This window comes from Cornus florida, unplaced genomic scaffold (genome assembly GCF_030987335.1).
Source record: "Cornus florida cultivar Cherokee Brave unplaced genomic scaffold, ASM3098733v1 CherokeeBrave_3.0.0_Hap2_Chr06, whole genome shotgun sequence".
NCBI lineage: Eukaryota > Viridiplantae > Streptophyta > Magnoliopsida > Cornales > Cornaceae > Cornus > Cornus florida.
Window position 1 is genome coordinate 81,970,229 of NW_026775576.1, and position 18,745 is coordinate 81,988,973.

The 18,745-nt window shown below is 35.8% G+C and overlaps 2 protein-coding genes across 2 annotated transcripts; one reads left to right on the forward strand and one right to left on the reverse strand.

The window, feature by feature from the left end:
* Window positions 1-477: 477 nt before the first annotated feature.
* On the forward strand, window positions 478-2,057 carry LOC132312340 (probable BOI-related E3 ubiquitin-protein ligase 3). Its single transcript, XM_059810679.1, has 3 exons — window positions 478-775; window positions 891-1,221; window positions 1,325-2,057. The coding sequence occupies exons 1-3, from the start codon at window positions 717-719 to the stop codon at window positions 1,958-1,960; spliced, it is 1,026 nt and encodes a 341-aa protein (XP_059666662.1). The 5' UTR covers window positions 478-716; the 3' UTR covers window positions 1,961-2,057.
* Window positions 2,058-15,810: 13,753 nt separating this feature from the next.
* Window positions 15,811-18,337, reverse strand: LOC132312341 (protein WHAT'S THIS FACTOR 1 homolog, chloroplastic). Its single transcript, XM_059810681.1, has 2 exons — window positions 17,997-18,337; window positions 15,811-17,354 (listed from the first exon to the last, which is right to left on the reverse strand). The coding sequence occupies exon 2, from the start codon at window positions 17,145-17,147 to the stop codon at window positions 15,933-15,935; it is 1,215 nt and encodes a 404-aa protein (XP_059666664.1). The 5' UTR covers window positions 17,148-17,354; window positions 17,997-18,337; the 3' UTR covers window positions 15,811-15,932.
* Between the last annotated feature and the right edge of the window lie 408 nt (window positions 18,338-18,745).

Sequence of the window (18,745 nt, forward strand, 5' to 3'; positions counted from 1 at the left end):
CAATCATTCACTCATTTTGTAATGATAAGAATAATAATAAAAGAAGTCAGTTTAAGATTAGGATTGAATTGTCTAAAACACATTAATTAGTGAATTAAATTCTTTGCGGTATAAATCGCATTAAATATCACAAAAATGTGATATTGATTAAGATTAAAATCTGATTTGAATTGTCAAGTTTAATTCGGGTTGGACACTATCACACAGGTTGAAGGTGCATACGTGTCCGATGCATCCACTGTCAGTTAAGCAAAATAAATCCCTAATTTGTCTGCTTAAAGTTAAAAGATAAAAAAAAGTTTGGATAAAAATGTTCTACTCTTCCGTAATTGCCTCTAAAATTTCGCAAAAATTACGGACTGACCAGATCTATGTTGGTTACGCTATAGGAGTCAGGTCAGAAGGGCCTTTCTGGTAAACGGGATCTCAAAAATAGACAAAACCGAAACAAACAAACAAACAGATCTCTCTCTCTCTCTCTCTCTCCCCCTAAAGCAGTCGTATTTATAGTACCTTTTTCTCTCTCTAGACAAAAGCCCTAAATAAAACCCGCCATACAGCCTACCCATTTCCATTTCATGCTCTTCTTCATTCGTTTCCTCCATCGCTGTTCTGTATGCAATATATAGAGACCGAAAGTAGAGAGAGAATCAAGAAACTCAACGAAGAACACATATATAGAGGGAGAATCAATAAGTTAAACCTGGTTGAATTTCATGGCTGTTGAAGCTCGGCATCTGAATCTCTTCCCTCCTCCTCAACTCATAGCAAACAGGTACGTGTATTCATCCTCTCTCCCTCCCTCCCTCCCTCCCTCCCTCCACTATCTTCTTTCTTGACTTTCTCTCTCTAGTCTGACGCTGTATATTGGTATTTGGATCTGTCTACAGCGAGCTGATGAGCGCCATTGAAGGCTACAGCGCTCCAATCGGATACGGAATGCCTCCGCTGTCAGGAACAACGACGGAGACTCATCTTCCGATGTATGGCTCTGCGATTACCGAGTCGGTTCCGGCGAAGGTCACCGCAACGAAAGCAGAAAGCGGTCTCACCTACAATCTTCCGATCTCCAGAAAGCGTCCAAGAGATTCAATCAATCCATATCAGAATCTGAATCAGAATTACAACAACCGGTCCGGTTCTTATACGTTTCTCGGCGAAGACATTTCGTTACAGATCCAACTACAGCAATTAGAGATCGATCGCTTCATCGCTCAACATGTACGAGTCTAGCCAATCTCTCTTTCTCATTCTATCTATGTCTCTGGTTTATTGTGAATGTGAGTTTGATTTTTTCTGCTCGTGTGTGTATTTGTATATGTAGACGGAGAAGGTGAGATTGGAGATTGAAGAGCGGCGAAAGAGATATTCGAGAAAGATTATGGCGGCGGTGGAGGAAGGGATAATGAAGAAATTGAGAGCGAAGGAAGAAGAGATAGAGAAGATCGGAAGATTGAATTGGGCGCTTGAAGAGAAAGTGAAGTCTCTGTGTGTAGAAAACCAGATATGGAGAGAATTGGCTCAGTCCAACGAAGCCACCGCCAATGCTCTGCGGAGCAACCTCGAGCAAGTACTGGCTCAGGTCGAAGTCGACGACCACCACCACCACCACAACCGCGGCGCTGGTTTGGACGAGGCTGCTGCTGCTCTGGCGGACGATGCTCAATCTTGCTGTGACAGTAATCGCGGTGTCAACGACGGCGACGATGAGGAGGATCGGATGTGCACGTTAGCAGGGAATGGAGGAGAGAGGAAGGTGGTGAACGATAAGAGAGATTGTGATGGCGCGAACAGCGGCGGCAGAAGGTGGTGCAGGAGCTGCGGAAAGGAGGAGTCTTGCGTGTTGCTGTTGCCGTGCAGGCATCTCTGTCTCTGTACTGTTTGTGGGTCGTCGGTCCACACTTGCCCTATCTGTAAATCCAACAAAAACGCCAGTGTCCATGTTAACTTGTCCTCTTGAAAAAAGAAAAAAAAGAAAAAAATGGAAAAGAAAAAAAATTATTCAAAATTTTTCAGTAAAAAAACGAAAAAGAAAAATCAGTATCCATTTTCGTCCAGTGAGTTTGTTTGTTTTTGTATTTGTGTAGTTTATTCTTTTTATTTGTTTTATACGATTCGAAATAATTATACTTATTAACTAGTTTATAAAAATAGTCACAATGCAGATGCATAACGAAAAATAGAGAAAAAAAAAATTGAAGATTATATTTTTTAATAGATATATACTAGTCTTATCAGTATCCAGATGGAAATGAATTCTGTTTCTTTCTATCTCACATGGAGTTTAATTACAAGATAGGTGTATTACAAATTATCACGTTTCATTTAAAATATTTATTCGAATTGATAAATTTAAAAAAGAATCTATTATTAACATATATAGAAATGCATATAGGCTTGTTATATCCAATTATAGTGTAATTTAGCATTGGCATTATAGAAAGGTGGTTCGATGTTTGCAATCTCAGTAATGGGGTTGAGAATATGAGTGTTGAGAGTGGGGACCATTTTAGGTGGGTCCCACCAGATTACTTGTTTTCTGGGATTTCATGAGAAAGGCCAAAGGGGCGTAGCGTATTGGTATTATTAGATAGATAGAACGCGCCTGGAAGAGCGTGAAAGCAGATACGTACAGTGGGCGAGGCTGACACGTTGGACTCGCGCAAATGTCGCTGTTTGGTCAGAGGGTAACCACTTTTTTTATTTATTTTTATTGTTATTATTTTTTTAACCCAAACACAGCACTAACCCCACCACCTCAGTGTGCAGTGCGCACCAGGGCGCACGGCTTTACAGTTCAGAACGGACGTGAGGATCGGTAGTTGTGGAGTCCCGCCAAAACTGGGGTAGAGAGAGAGAGTTAAAAAGTCCGTGTAACGTATTTTCCGCATCATTGCGTATTTTAGACGGAGTCAGTAAATGGTATTATGTGGTCTAAAAAAAGGAAAGGGAGAGGACAAAAACGTGAAGCAGGCATCATCATCATCCTCCTCTGAAATATCTTACCTATGATCTGCATATAAAGAACAGCGTAGGATAGCATGATGGTTTGTTTGATGAAAGTCATTCACAGGTCTAGTTGGTTTCATGGAGTCCACATCATTTAACACACGGGCCTCCTTTTCCATAAAATGCTGAGATTATTAGATCAAACATATATATCTTTGTTGCAGTAAAAAGGATAATTTAAGTGGTACCTCTTATTAGTGTGATTTACTCCTAAAAATGACATTAGTGCGTATAAGAGTTTACGATAAGCTTATCTTAGACTTTCGAAAAAGGTCTTATGTATGCATCATTATCTTCACTTAGAATTATTTTTCATTTCAAATTTGTAACCCACAAAATACAAAGAAATAATCTTTACCGTTACATGAGAGTACTAAGGATTAGACTATATGTTATACTGTAATAAAAATAATATATATAGATGATGTGGGGGGTGGGGGGGTTAAAAGAGGAAAAGAGAATAGGGGGAGTGGTAAAAGCGTGGGCAAAGGTTGGGGCCAAGTTTGGAAGGGATGCAGTTGTGCGGTTTTCAAAGGAAACGGTCCCCCTTTGAAATTGATTGATGGTGGATTAGTGGGGGCCTGTCAATGTCAGAAAAGTACTACTTTTTTGACACCAAATCAGGAGTAAAGTGAATAATAATAATATATCATTTTTATTTCACCAAACTGTTAAAAATTGTAGGTTTTTTTTATTTGTTTTTATTTTTTTACTGGAAATGTGGACTGTGACTGTGTGGGCAGTTCAAGAAATTGGGGTGGGTCTCACGTGATGGGCAAGTCACCATGTACTACCATGTCATTTGCTTTGCTGGTGTGAGTGGCAGGAGTCATGACACAAGGCATACAACGGAGTACTTTTATATATATATATATATATATATATATATATTTTAACTCGTATTTTGTTTTCACAGAAAAAAATAAAAATTGTTTGAAACTTTCTATGAAAACAAAGCTAAAGAAATACCCCATTTGATTTGATGATCAAGAACTATATTGTATTATACGTAGTAGTTAGTTATCTATAAGATATTATTTATTCTTTCAATAAATTTTAAAATATTTTTGCTAGAAAAATATAAGTCAAACAAGACATAAAGGCATGGAAAGCCATGAGATTTATGTGATCCTACTACCTATTTTTGTTGGTTAGCAATAAATATTGCATGTTCCTCTACTCTTCTACATTTTTCAACTTTGATTAGAGATAGAGATTAGAGATAATTTAATTTTGTTTTTATAGTAATTGATATGGGTTTGTAATCACCGTCAATTAACATCATACGCGATCCACATGCAATAATGGACGGCAATCTGTTAAATCAAATCACCTATGCTTAGCTCTAATTTTGACCAAATTGCCAATAATTCTGTCCCAATTATTATTATTATTATTATTATTATTATTAATTAGGTTTGAGAAAACTGAAACTTACATTGTTGTCAAGAAACCATCGTTGTTTACATTTCATTTCTTGCCAATTTCAATAATATTCTACCAGTAACAATAATATTCTCAATAATATATATATATATATATAGGTCTCGTTTTCATAAAACACATATTTTTATTTTTGCTATGATGGTAACGGATCAATTAGGGCACCTCTTAATTCACTAGCAGACACATTCTGCAAAAAAATAAATCAAAATCAAAATGTGAAGTAGTAAATATTGTGTTGCCTAAGTGATTGAGTTGATCTCCGTATTTAGGAGCCCGTATTCGAGCCTTGCATTACTAAACCTTCTAACAACTAAACACTAACCCTTAACATTTTTATGATTAAAAAAAAAAGTGAAACAAAAGACTGATTTACTGTTTATGGACAACCTACCATGACTAAACTAAAGGGAAAGAAAAAACACATATATATACTACATGATTGGATTGTAATTATGCAAGTCATTTGTGGAAAACACCGATTAAGCATTGTCTCGTTTATACACTAATTGTGGTGGTCCCCCCACTTTGTACGAAGGATTTATTCGATCACAACCATGTAACATTTAATAATATATTTTAATCTAGATTTTATAATAATAAGCTTTTGTTTAAAAAATGGTATCTTTGGGAGATAATTGGGATTGTCAAAAGGGTAATCAAGTACTTATTTGTCAACAGGCACATATCATGGTGTGTTTTGGTTGAGTGGTGCATTGCACATTGGAATCCCCATCCCTCTTTTTTCTATTTTTTTATTGAAAAAAAAGAATTAGCTTTTTCTTTACCAAAATCATCACACTCCAAACACACATTTAATAAATGCCAAAGAAAGCCAACCAACGACACTCACAATCCAATGTCACCATCCCTTGATTAAATATGAGAAAGGCATATCTGTGAATAAACCAACCCAACTTCTTTTCCTTGGTCCCCTTGCATAGAATCACAAATCCATGTCAATTTTCATGTGGGTCATTAAATGCCCCCACCATGTATTTACGAGCATAATCAAAACTCATCGTCACGTACACACCACGTACTCTAGTCATCCAACGATGTGCCGACAACAAAGACATTGACACTCGACCCAATGGTTTATTTTCTTTTGCTTTTTTTTTTTTTTTTAATTTTGTTTTTCTGAGGACATAAAAGTAAACACCACAAAGCATCTAGGCCCATGCTTGTGCCCTTTCTATCTTTATTTATTATGTTTAGGGTACGAGGCATACTAGAGAGAAATAGTAATGAGTGTCACATGAGGGGGTCATCTTTGGTGGTACAAATCCATATATTCCAAAATCAAGTTGGGGTGGGGGTCGGGGCAGACGAAGGGATTGGACATTACAAAGCATGGAATATGGATGCAATCAAAGTAGTGTGGGCCCCATGATGGGTACCCTCAACTATCTTCCCTTGTGAAAGGGGGCACTCATGTACCATTCCATCATCTTCGAATTGATTTTTTTTATTATTATTCTAATTTTTTTTCCCTCTCTCATAATAAACACATTCACCTTTTCAAAATGACCCCACATGTATATATTGGGAGACCTCAACCAGTCAACTTAGGTTTATGATGGCTCCAAAGTACCCCCATTTCCATGTCGGTGAGTCACAAACATTGTATATTCACAGACAAGTAAATAATAATAATAAATAAAAAATTACAACTTAACTTTTTATCTTAAAAGATGATTAAATATTACTAGTTAAATATTATCAAAAATTGGAGATTGAAAATGGTAAAATAATTGTGAGTCAGAGTTTTCAAGATGAACATCTAATATAAGACAGAGATAATACTAATTAAATACTATCAAAATTTAAGGTTTATAATGGCGTCAAAAAATTAAACACTTTGCTGAATTAGTAATGTCCTCCTAATTTACAAGTGACTTCGTATGAATCAATGGATTGACCTTGGTGAAATCCTAGTCAAATTTGAAGAATTTTAGGCATGCACTCTCATAAAAGGAAAATACTATATTTAGCACTATCTAATTGCTTGAAATCTCTTCCTACTATGTGAAGGTACTCTAATTGTGTTTAGGAAGACACATTGGGGCTGAAGATAAGAATCCACAACTCCCAAAAAGAAAGAGAGCATAAATAAACCATTCACCCAAAAAAAAAAAAAAAAAAAACAAACAAAACAAAACCACACACACACTGAATTTCCTTTATGTGGGAATTTGAATGACCCTGCCATGACTCTACTTTAGATGGATGGATTTGGTGGGTGATAGGTTGGAGTAAGGCTAAAGATAAGAGGACATAATTTATTGCATATTGAATCCAAAAGCCCCCACTATTAGATGAAGAAGCATTGGAAAGAACAATAATAAAAAAAAAGAAGAATCATAGAGAAAAAAGATGGAACTGTTCCAACTATTCTTTTTTCCAAGATTGTGACAGGATGTGCTCAAGTGTAAACATCAGCTTCTCCCACTACCTTTATAATCCATGTGCTTAGACTATCCCATTAATGGGGATCTTGGTGATTGTGGTTGCAAACCCAACCTCCCCCCATTTTGGGTATTTTCATCTCTCTCTCTCTCTATATCTCTCTCTCTCTCTCTCTCTCTCTCTCTCTCTCACACACACACTAGTGGGCACTTGATAAAAGTGCCTCATAAATTAGGCACCACTGTGAAAGCTAACCTCCAAAATCATTCATGTTGTTTGGTTGAGGTAAGTGGGAAAGAGTGGGCACACATGATATCTAGCAGAGAGAAGAATGGACTTTCTAGGTGGATTGATGAGATGTGCAGGAATTGGATTGGTCTTCTCCATATAAAAAAATGAAAATAAAAAGAAAAGTGATTCTATTCTATGGTAATAATTTCCTATATAAGAAGAGATGGGGGATGTACTATGTTCTAAATCTTATATCCTCTCTCACTCCTTTTCTGAAAGTTGCACATTCCTATAGTGAAATAGGCAAGGGCTTGAAAATGACACAACAAAAGATCAGCAGTCACTATAAAGCAAAGTAAAATTTGAGGACATGTTTGGCATCATCACCAATTGGGAGTGGCACAACCGCTGAGATGTGTGGACAATTCCACCAGTGAATGCTGGAATTTTTGGGTCCACCATTAATGTACCATAAAGATTTGTCAATGGGAATCAATCCCAAGTTGCATGATTATGACCATGAACTGCTCAATCCTATAATTTTTACATCAGTTAGGGGTAATTTTTTTTTTTTTCTCAGGTTTGTCAAATTGGGTTTTTTTTGTTTGTTTGTTTTGAACAAGGACAGGCACGTTTAAAATTTCACCAAATTTGAAGTTACCCCACCATTTTTTGCTAATGTAGATGCACTATTGGCATGTCTAATCAATACTTAGTGCAGAAATCAGCTGAGGAATCAATTCATATAAAAGAATATCACATCTAGAATAACTTAAACATTCAAACAATCACAAATTGGATGGTCCCCATTAACTTAGAAACATCTATGCTCCATTTATGTGATTAGCAATTTGAAATTGACTTAAAAATTTGATGCTTAATCAAACAAAGACTTATGCTAATGGTATATGTTCAGTGAACCTAAGACCTGTACAGTTCTTGGGATGCCCAGTTAATCCTAGTAGAATATACATATATATATTTTGATAAGTAAAGTTAATCCTAGTAGAATATAAGCATAATTATACCTCAAACAATGATCCATGTCAATAAAAGCACCAAAACGACTTTAAAATGTAAATAGCTTTCATTTCTTCGTATCAAACTATCCTAGTGTGAAGCAAAAAATTGTGCAGGTTCTAGCTAGTCGATCAAAATGCACAAGATTCCAATTTGATCAAAGAGTAGTGATAAGCTCTCCGATTTGGGAAGTCCGAAGTTTAACCTATCCTATTCACAGTCACCTATTCACAGAGTCACATATTTTACAGTTTAGAACACAATCTTTGCAGTCCTGCAATCAAAAGTAATTTGACTAAACCCAAAGTATTTTACATTGAAGAAGAAGCCAAACCCAAAGGATTAAGACACTAAGACAATCACATCATATTGACTTATAATGCCAGAAAATGTGCTGTACAGCACTGAATCCCTAACTCACAACTAACAACCCTCCTTTGCCATTATAATGGCCATAAGGACCCAAAGGTACTCATGTTACTATCTCAAACCTGAACCTGTCAGAAGAAAGGGCCACACCATGCAACAAGAAGACACAAATGAGTTAACACCACTGGGCCAGATAGCAGACTCAATCATGAACTGCAACTCTGTTTCACCTCCTCCTAAAGGACCATTGGATTTGTTTAACAGACCTTACTTTCTTTGACCTAATAATGGATAGTGATTGCAGAGGCTAGGCTTGTCCCTACCATGCCATCACATGATATATATGAGGTCTAGGCTGTCTAGGCCTTTATATCTAGAATTATAAAAAATAAAAATTAAAAAGTTGATACAGGTATTCCAAACAATCAATGTCCATTTGTGCCACTAGCAATAAGCTAGTGCACATTTTGTCTGTGTCCTATTCTAGAATTTAATCTAAAATAAAGATGTTATCTACCATTATAACTCATTAAATTTTTACTGAAGTTATCAAAAAGTATATATATTACCAAGACAGAAAAACACAAGTATATATATTACTAGCAGAACAGTTTACCAGTTAACTTGGCATCATTCATTCATCTCACCAACAACTGTCCACATTCACAAAGATGCTTACAGAGTGTCAGTCTCCATGCTGCAACTAAGATCAGAAATATGTATGTCAATGCCCATATAGTGTCTGAAACACATACAGCATACATGTCAGTGTATCCAACACAAACAATCTAAAAATATCATACACTAGCCAGATAGTATGACCGTTACTAGTGACAATATTGTAGATATGTGTGCGTTTGCTTGAACTTTCGGGAAAAAAAAATATCATACACAAGGTATGTGTGCGTTTGCGGAACTATCATATATATTGAGTGATAACAATAAGTGGTGACAACTGACTATTTTAAACAATAAAATAAACTGCAAATAATTCAATAATCATGATGTAATTTATGTATTGATGACAATCTAATGTGCATGTGTAGCTATAAATAGAAGTAGATAATACGTTCCTCATTAATCCCAGAACTGTTCCAACCGAAAGGTACTGATGAGATAAAGCCAATTTCTTTTTAGCAATCTAGTTGACCATAAAAGTTTGCAGATTATAAATAAGATACCCACTTTTTTTAGAGGAATTTTTTCATGATGCTAAAGCAGAGAGAAGCATTAAAGATGTATTATGGTCCCATCAAAGATAAAGAGGTTTTGATGAAGCAAAAGTCGCCGCCTTGTTAGAGGGTCTAACATTTCTTGTCAATTTTTTTGTTGTGGTCCCAAAGGAAGTGGAGGATGAAATTTTATGTGCAATTGAATGGATATCGTAAACTTTGATGAAATATGGTACATAAATAAGCATATATAGACAATAGTGTGGAAACAAACAAATAACAGATTCTAAATTGAGCTAGCAAAACCACATAGTAAAAGGGGACCTATTCTCCCAAAAAAACCAAAATATTCACATATAGTTATCTGGAATGAAAAACAACAAGAAAGTAAAACAAGCAAAGGGTTGGAAAATCAGGGATCTTCATTGTCAAAAAGTTCGAGAATTAGCTGTGTTTGTATGTGTGTATGCATGTCTGTGTGTGAGTGAGAGAGAGAGAGAGAGTAGTCCCTATTGATCAAGGGTCCTGCCCCACGCTACATGCAAAACCTAATCTTCAGCATTATTTGTACAAAGTGAGAGTTATGATACACGAACCTGCTTTCACATGTGAGCCTTACACAAGCATAGGCTCCGAGATTCCTCAAGTTTCAGTGGGGGACAGATCCATTGAGAGGACCAGATACTAATTCTCCTGTCCAAATATCAAGTCTTCACCCGCATGCTAATATTCAATCACTTATATTGTAGAATTAAGCTAATTTTCAAATCTTTGAATAAACAAACAAAATTGGTAAAATAATGACAAAGTGAATGCATTTAACACATTGTTTTTAATGTTTAGCATTCAATTACCAACACTATAATTTATCATTGAGCTTCTCTGATGGGTCCCCAAATCAATTCAAGTATCATAATATTGCACCCAAATAGTTACCTAACCATTGGTCCACAACTTTATATGCACATACCCCAGTCAACAAGCTAGGGTTATGTATGTCTAAGTAGATATATCTAGTATATGAATAGTGAATACTGATTGACAATCCTGGATGAGATAAAATTGCGTAGGAGAAATTTGTATTGATTATGAGATAAAATAAGCTTAACTTGAGAAATTTATGAAAATAGTACATTTAGAAGACTACAGGAACAAACTGAATACACAATGATTTACCATCAACTGAGATGATTAAACATATGCCAGGAATGAAAAATTCGATGACACCAAAAACTGAAAGGGTCAAGGGGCCAAAAGGAACATGTACATAATCATTAAATACGGATTTTCATTTTTATCTTTAACGAAAAAACAGCAAGGGTCAATAAAAAAAAATATACAAAATATATATATATATATATATATATCCTATAGGAGATAATGCTACCCTTGGGAGAAAGAAGAAAAGGAAAAAAAGAAAAGAAACTTATGCTATAGTGCCTACTAATTACTGATAGACCTACACTGAGCAAAGTGATTAAAGAGTTAATGAAGGTGAACAAAGAAAAGCCCAAAAATAGTCCTTATATTAAAATTCAGAAGTTATAAGAGTTGTCAGAAGATAAATTCAAGAAGACACTGACAACTTTATAATTTTGCCAGATTTTTCAAAACTAGGGATGAGTGACAATGGGAAGTTATTAAATTCTATTCCCATTATCTAGCACTATATTATACTTAAGCATTGTGTTACAAATTTACCAACTTTTAGTAATCCCAAATTATATACTCCGTGTAAGGAATTATTTATTTTATATATGAAACAAAATCATCTAACTCATTTACATAATGTAAAAAGTCAACAAAAAATTCAAGTCTTTTTGAAATTTTGGAGAATATAATTAAGATGTTAACATGTTTAGTATGAATAGAATTCCACAAATTTGGGTTGTAAACAGTATTATGATACTGAACCGACATACAATTTCAGCATCTAGCTAGTTTTCATCTAAGTAGCACACATTAGGATTCATTATATGAAATAAGAGAGAAAAGAGCCTAACTGATACAATGTTTTTTTTTTTCTCTCCTGCAGTATAGGATAGTCCCACTTTTCCCCGTTATAACTAAGTCTTAATCACAGTTGTTATAGTTTCATTGTATGTGTGAGTTCCCTCAAAATGAATAAAATGATACAATCTTGACATTTGATGTTTCATCCTATTTGAAAAATGATTTTTTTTGGCAATTCTATTGGTATGGAAAACACAATACCAAGGGGCCATTGCCTAGTGCAGTGCTAAAATGCTCGGACTGTCAAGCGTGAAAACTTTCAAGTGAGACCAGCCACTTTGTGCAAATTAACGTCTAAGTTTAGTTTTGTATCCAGTGCGTCTCTCCCATGATTGATGGGGATCATACTGGGTCAATATGCTAAATTCATTGTGGTCCATGTTTCTTTGTCTTATAGACTTATACTACTTCAACCCAATAAATACAATGACTTTCCAAATCAATCTCTCACACTTCTTTCTTATTATTAATGAGACAGTTGACAATTATCATGGCGGCCCCTGGTTTTTCTTCAACTTGTTCTGCTAATGCTTGACTAATGCAGACAACAAAACTTTTTTTTTTCTTCTTTGTTTAGGACTTTCATGTCTGTAGATGACTTCTCAACCAAATAGCATCATAATGGAAGTTTCATCAGAGCCAATTCTTAACTGCTTGTAGACTAACATCTTCCTAGTCTAGATAAGCTACTCGTAGATTGTCAACGTCCTAGTCTGCAAATACCTTTTAGTTATGCAGCATTGTCATAAAATGCCCAAAGGACTGATAATTAAGCACATCTAATCGTTTCCATTGTAAACTAACCTTGTGAAGCAAGGTATACATGTTTTCTCAGAAACACTTAAGCACCATAGCTGACCAATTTTGCACACAAAAAGTATTTCAATTTTCACCCTTTTTCTTCTTACCATCCTCGTATGATTACCTTTTCCTACATTTGGATATGATATATTGTTACCTACAGAGGAGGTTGAATGCTCTAACGTTCTCTTTTGTAGTCTAAATTCATAATTCATGTATTGTTTATCTAAAATAAATTAAAGATGAAATGCACAATGTATAGAAGTGTATCCCAAGAAGTCACACAGCCCAATACAACATCAATAATTTAAGCTGAAAGTAAAGAACAAATTAAAAAAAAAAATCGCCAGCATTGCTATGGTACAATATGTAATTAATGCAAGGATCTAACACCGAACCATAAGAGCAAAATATCAATTGAGTCCACAGGTAGTGTTGTCTTCTTGATTCTACATCTCTACTGTATATAGCATCATTTTCATATTTTGACATCTTGTAATCACAATAAACTGAAATCTCTACTGTACAAACAATATCACAACTATCTCTGAAAAAATCGGCACAGGAGTTATGTTTCTTGATTCTAAATATATGTATAATACACACACACACACACACACACACATGTATAAGTGACCGGTGTCTACACCTGAGCCAATGCACAAGGAAAACACCTTGAAGCTATGTAAGAAGGCAGTCTGGAGACTGTCCATTCACTGTTGAGACTCGCCATAGGAGAAGACTCAAGACAGGCATAACCTTTGACATTATTTTGTACACAGTGACTGCTTTAACACCTCTTACTTTTAGTGCTGACTAAAAAACTTTTGTTTCTAATCTTATTTAATGATCAAATTAGAAGAAACAGTTACATGTAATGGAAGTGGGTTAAATCCACTCTTGAAAATGGTGCTTTCATTGCTATATCTTGTAATTGAAAACACAAAGCCATTATAATATGTGCCTTATTCAAGATGGCATCTGAGAATTAATATTATTATAAGGAAAATGCTTCTTGTGCTGATCACCGACAACCAGGCCCAGTAGATCCGGTTGGCACATGTAGCATGGTTCAAATTAAATTAGTTGTTGTGTATGTTTACATTTTTCCCTTCATTACACATTTTACAATATTATGTGTGCAACTCGAGAAATTAGTCAGTTATACTCAAGATCCTATTGCACTTCCAACGTGCAAATTTCACATATACAAACAACATTTTTCATACCTAAGGTTTTAGTAATGAAAAACATTTTTAACTGTTAACTCACTTGCCTAGGGAGAGTCCTATTGCCTAGTTAGAGCCCAAATACCTCTACTTAAGGTTTCTTGTAAATTGTAATGACCTGAAATGGCTAGTTCCTGGGTGAGCAAAGGTTAGAACATAATTTGGCATAAAGTAGATGTTTCATAATACTTGCATCCAATCAATTAAGTCTGCTTTGCCCTGCTATGACCTTAATATAATTTGACCAAAGATACTTAGTCTGGTTACTTTTAACTTCGGTTTGAGCATGTTTATGCTAGTGGCCATTGCAACTGTGGGTGCCAACATGCTGGAAACTATGGCCAGCGAAGAGACTCTCAACTCATGCACTGAGAGATATGGTTGGTATAACCTAGCACTATAGGCCAAACTAACAATTCATTTTAGAGCAGTAATTCAGGGTTCTGAATGTAGTGTAGAAAAGGTACTAGCTCTAAAGCATAGGTTAACATGGCATGGGAAGGTCTTTTTCTAACTTATGAAAAAAAAAATCATTCCCTAAACCTGGGGGAAAAAAGAATTTCTTCAAGCAAGCTGCAATTCCAATGATATTTAGCTATATGGGCATAAGAAGGGGCTTCCCGCCCAGTTTAATGGCTATTGGCCTATTGATAGGGTTCACATCAGTCATTTCCAACATCAAAATGGCTCATGATCACTACTATCAAGTTTGGGACCGAGGAATCAGAAACTTCTGTTACAGAAATCTCTATTAGCATGGAATTAGGAGGAACTAGAATCAGAATCATTACCAGAATGTATGATGTAATTGTGTTAATAGAAACAACTAGTAGAGTCGCAGTCACAAGTCAAAATTTCTAATGGTGAAACACAGCCACAAGACTTCCTTCCTTGCTTATTCATGTGCTTTGGTTTCAAGCAACAGGAAAAGAGAATACCACTACCAAGATATGGGACAATAGTGTTTCGTGGAAAAAGCCAATGAAAGAGTAATGTAATTCCAGTTGGCTTTAGCGTGTCCCAATTGCAGGAATAGAACAATATTGGAATGTGATTCCAACTTTAACAATGATCCCATTAAAGGAAGCATTGCATAAGAGTATGAAGATAATAAGGATACTTGTAGTTGGGAAATGGCATTTGTAAAGGATAACTGTACCTTCAGCCTAGGAAACCTAACCAAAAGGGATTTTCCTTTCAATGTGACAGAACATCCATGTCACTAGCAATAAGATACTATAAGGTGGATTGAGGTAAATTATGAATCATATAATATGCCACAATCCTGTCAGGAGCCATCCTAAAAGAAACCACCGGGAGACCTTGCCAGATGCCACTCAAGGAAGATAGAATTATTATTAGTTCCTGTGGTTGAATGCATAGCAGTAAGAGCTGGTTTTCTCATATCATTGGCTTTAAGGGGAAATCCAAAATGTTATCACTATCTTGATGCCCAACCTGCGCCAACCAGGCCGGATCAAAGCGAAACTGATGATACTATCTTGATGCATAGATCGGATCGCAACTTTGAGTATGGAATTCAAAAGGACCAAATAGGAAAGGATATTTTGAATCATTGACATATAAATAAATATATATTTTTCACAAATGGTGTTGTATTATATAAAGATAATGAGATTATTAGATAATGTATAACATTAAACCAACATTTATTGAATTTGAAAAGGTCCCTAGTCAATCCTAAAAGATAGTTTTGATATTATAATTGGAAAAGGGGGATGCAAACCAGAATGGAACACAGTCACCTGGGCAAACAAAGCTACACAATCTAATCAAGCTTTGGTTTCAGGTAAAGGATTCTCATTCAGTCACATAATCTTCCTAAAATTATTTAAAATGACTTAAGTCATGAAGTTCTGGAAACATCAACAGTCAACACCAAAGCTCTTTGTGTTAGTTCCTTGGCTGGAGCTTTCTCCTCTTATAGTTCAAAAACAAAAACAAAAACAAAAAAGAAGAGAGGGGGAGGACAAAAGGTCAATAATTTCTGAAGAAATGAATGTTAAAAAGTATATCATGAAGTGTATGCTAATTTAAGTTTTGTTTCAATAGATCAAATATGCTATGATAACGAACATAATATCACTTGCATTAACTTCAAAATATATAGAAATAAGCCATCAGTAGGTGTCCAATGGTATTGCAGGAGTGCAATCTAGAAGCTTTTTTATTATTGTTTTTAAATTATCAAATGACAATGTCATGTAACAATCTTTTATGAAGGAATGCCAATACATGAATGGGTATCTCTCCTACCGCATAGCGCTACAAATTTATCCCTAAACACCAACAAAGGACATTTTTCAATCAAATTTGTCCCGTCATAAGATTCCTTCAAGAATACAGTACTTCTTGCACCTTTATTAGTGATGTAAAAAATACCATGATACTTGATTAAACAAAGCAATAGTCTAGCTGGTAACCTGAACTCCATATGAAATGCCCCGAGCTGGGCAGATGTCATCCTCTTCTCCATAGTCAAACTTAGGAGCTCATGCAGCACTGCCACCATTCGTTTCCGAGCCTTTGGATCGGCAGCTTCGAATCTCCTTGCATTCAAGTATGGAGAAGGGCATTCCAATTTCTGCCACCTCCGAACTTCTTCAAGGTAACTCATATTTGGTCTAAAACCAGCAGGAAAAGTCAAGCGAAATGCAAATGGACCTGAAAAGTTACCATCTTTCGAGATTCTTGTCCTCTTTGAATACCCACTGGAGTTCAATATCCCCTCACGCGCCAACCTTTCCTCGCGTGCAGTTATTGCTAGACTTGAATCCCAATTTTCCAAATGAAGATGAGCCCTCCCATTGACATCTCTCACTGAAAAATATTCTGGGTACTTGGGAATCAATGTATCCTTGAAGTCGCTTGGCAGACCCAATTCAGACTGAACTAGTTCAATGGTTTCTAGCGGAACCCGACATTCAACTGACATCATTAGCAACTTCCTTAGGTTCTTAACTAAAATGGGTTCCATTTGGTTTCTAGCATCAACTTCTTCTGCTGCAATCTTTTTGGCTTTTTCTGTAAGCAATACAGTAGGTGGCATTCTGTTACCACCACTGACATGAAAAATTGTAGGGTACTTCTCAATTACAGCCATGAAATTCCATTTCTGAACGAAGCCAACTTCTTTTTCAAGATCTCTGAGGGGAAGAGATTGGCTTTTCTGGGACTGAATGATGGATTTTAGCTGTAGAATCAAAGATGGTTTCTTCTGGAGGTCCATGACTCTGTCAAGTTCGTGCACTCTGTAATAGGTCTTCTTCTTGGGTCTCCTTCCTCCACTGGTTTTGTGCATGATTGGAACCCACATGTAACCTGATTTTTTAAATGGGGATGGAGAAAAGACTTCACAGGTGTTGCTTTTATCAAGAAGAGAAGACTCAAAAGATTGGTGTAATCGCAAGAACATTGAACCTCGATGCATCTTTGTGGGAAAGTCTGTGAGACCAAGAGTCAAACTGTTGGAGTGCAGACTCCCGCATACAACTTTTGCAACTAAGCAAGATCAATGTTTTCAGAAGCAACCTCAAGCAGTGCAGCTTTGGTGGATGATGCTCACTCGTGCTATCTGGCGATTACGGTCTCAGTCTTGCTACGCTATCCCTATTGACACCAACAGAGAGGAATCCAACTGCCCAACAAAACATAAATGACACCCAATAGCATGAAAAATCCTTCCTCTTTTTTCTTTTTTCTTTTTCTCTCTCTCTCTAGAGAACTGAGAACACTTAGAATCATAAAGATTTGTTATAGCAAGTCAAAAAGACCTAAATCAAACAAGTCCCTAATCCCCATGGCCCTTCCATTTTTCTTATGCTCATTCTTCCCTCAGAATGGTTATTGTACAGGATACAGCTGGCTGCCCCACAACATAGCACTCATTGAAAAATAGTTGAGAGGAAAAATAATTCATATCAATGATGACAATCTAAACTTATTTTGTGTTTATTGTTTGGTATTAGCTTCTTCCTACACAAATAATTAACAGATGAATAGCTTCATAATGACAGAGAGAGAGAGAGAGTGAGTGAACAAACAGCCACAAGAAGAGACTAAAATCATCATTTGATTTCATTAACTAAGAATAAACTTGGACAATTCAATACCATACTGAGACAAAATCACAGAAATTTAAGCTGTAAATAATATTGGGTTTCAGGTAAAAAAGCTAAATAAACTATTCATCCCAATTTCCAATAGAAAATATGATGAATCAATAATGTAAAGAATGAATCAAAACATAAACAAAGAAGAAAGAAGCTCAATGACATACCTTAAATTTTCGATCGAATATTCTGAAATTTGAAGACCAAGAAAAAGAGGCCGTGAGAGAGAGAGAGGAAACACCACACTAGCAAAAACCTCAAAATGAGAGCAGGGAAGACGGAGTGAGCGCAGAGCTCTACAGCGTAAAATGACTTGCACCGAATTTAGGCCGATAGGTCTTTCTCTTTTTCTTTTTCTTTTTTCCTTCCATTTTATTTTTTTATTTACGTAGTACTATTTATTAATTTTTTGGCAAGCAAGTAAAAAATTAAAAATTACTCCTAAAAAGACCACCACTCCCCGATCCTCTCCGGCCCAACGGTGTCCAGTTTCCTCCATATTTATTTTATACACAATTTGTGTGTGTGTGTGTGTGTGTGACTGAGTGTGTGTAGACACACACACAATTGACAAATACAAATTTCTTTTCAAATAACAAATTCCGCCCCCCTTTCTTTTCTCCCAAATTATCCCTTCAATCTTTGTTCTCTCCCATTATTCTCCCCAAATAGAAGCCTTTATTCTCTTCCCAAATTTTCATGGTTCAATTTGTTTCCAAATAGAAGCAGTGTTTCTTTTGTGCCAAAATATTCAGGTTTTGATTCATTTTCAAATAGAAGCATGAGTATATTTCTCACCTGTCCCCAAATAGAAGCAGGACTCTATTTCCAAATAGAAGCATGACTTTATTTCTTCGTATAGTGGGTCTCCTTCTCTTTCTTCGTATACTAGGTCATTTTATTCCAAATTAACAAA

Excerpts from the sequence above, each read along its gene's own strand:
- LOC132312340 (XM_059810679.1), top strand. The coding sequence starts at position 717 with ATGGCTGTTGAAGCTCGGCATCTGAATCTCTTCCCTCCTCCTCAACTC. Across the intron at positions 776-890 it reads CCTCAACTCATAGCAAACAG|CGAGCTGATGAGCGCCATTG; the intron begins GTACGTGTATTC and ends ATCTGTCTACAG. Across the intron at positions 1,222-1,324 it reads ATCGCTTCATCGCTCAACAT|ACGGAGAAGGTGAGATTGGA; the intron begins GTACGAGTCTAG and ends TTGTATATGTAG.
- LOC132312341 (XM_059810681.1), bottom strand. The coding sequence starts at position 17,147 with ATGCATCGAGGTTCAATGTTCTTGCGATTACACCAATCTTTTGAGTCT.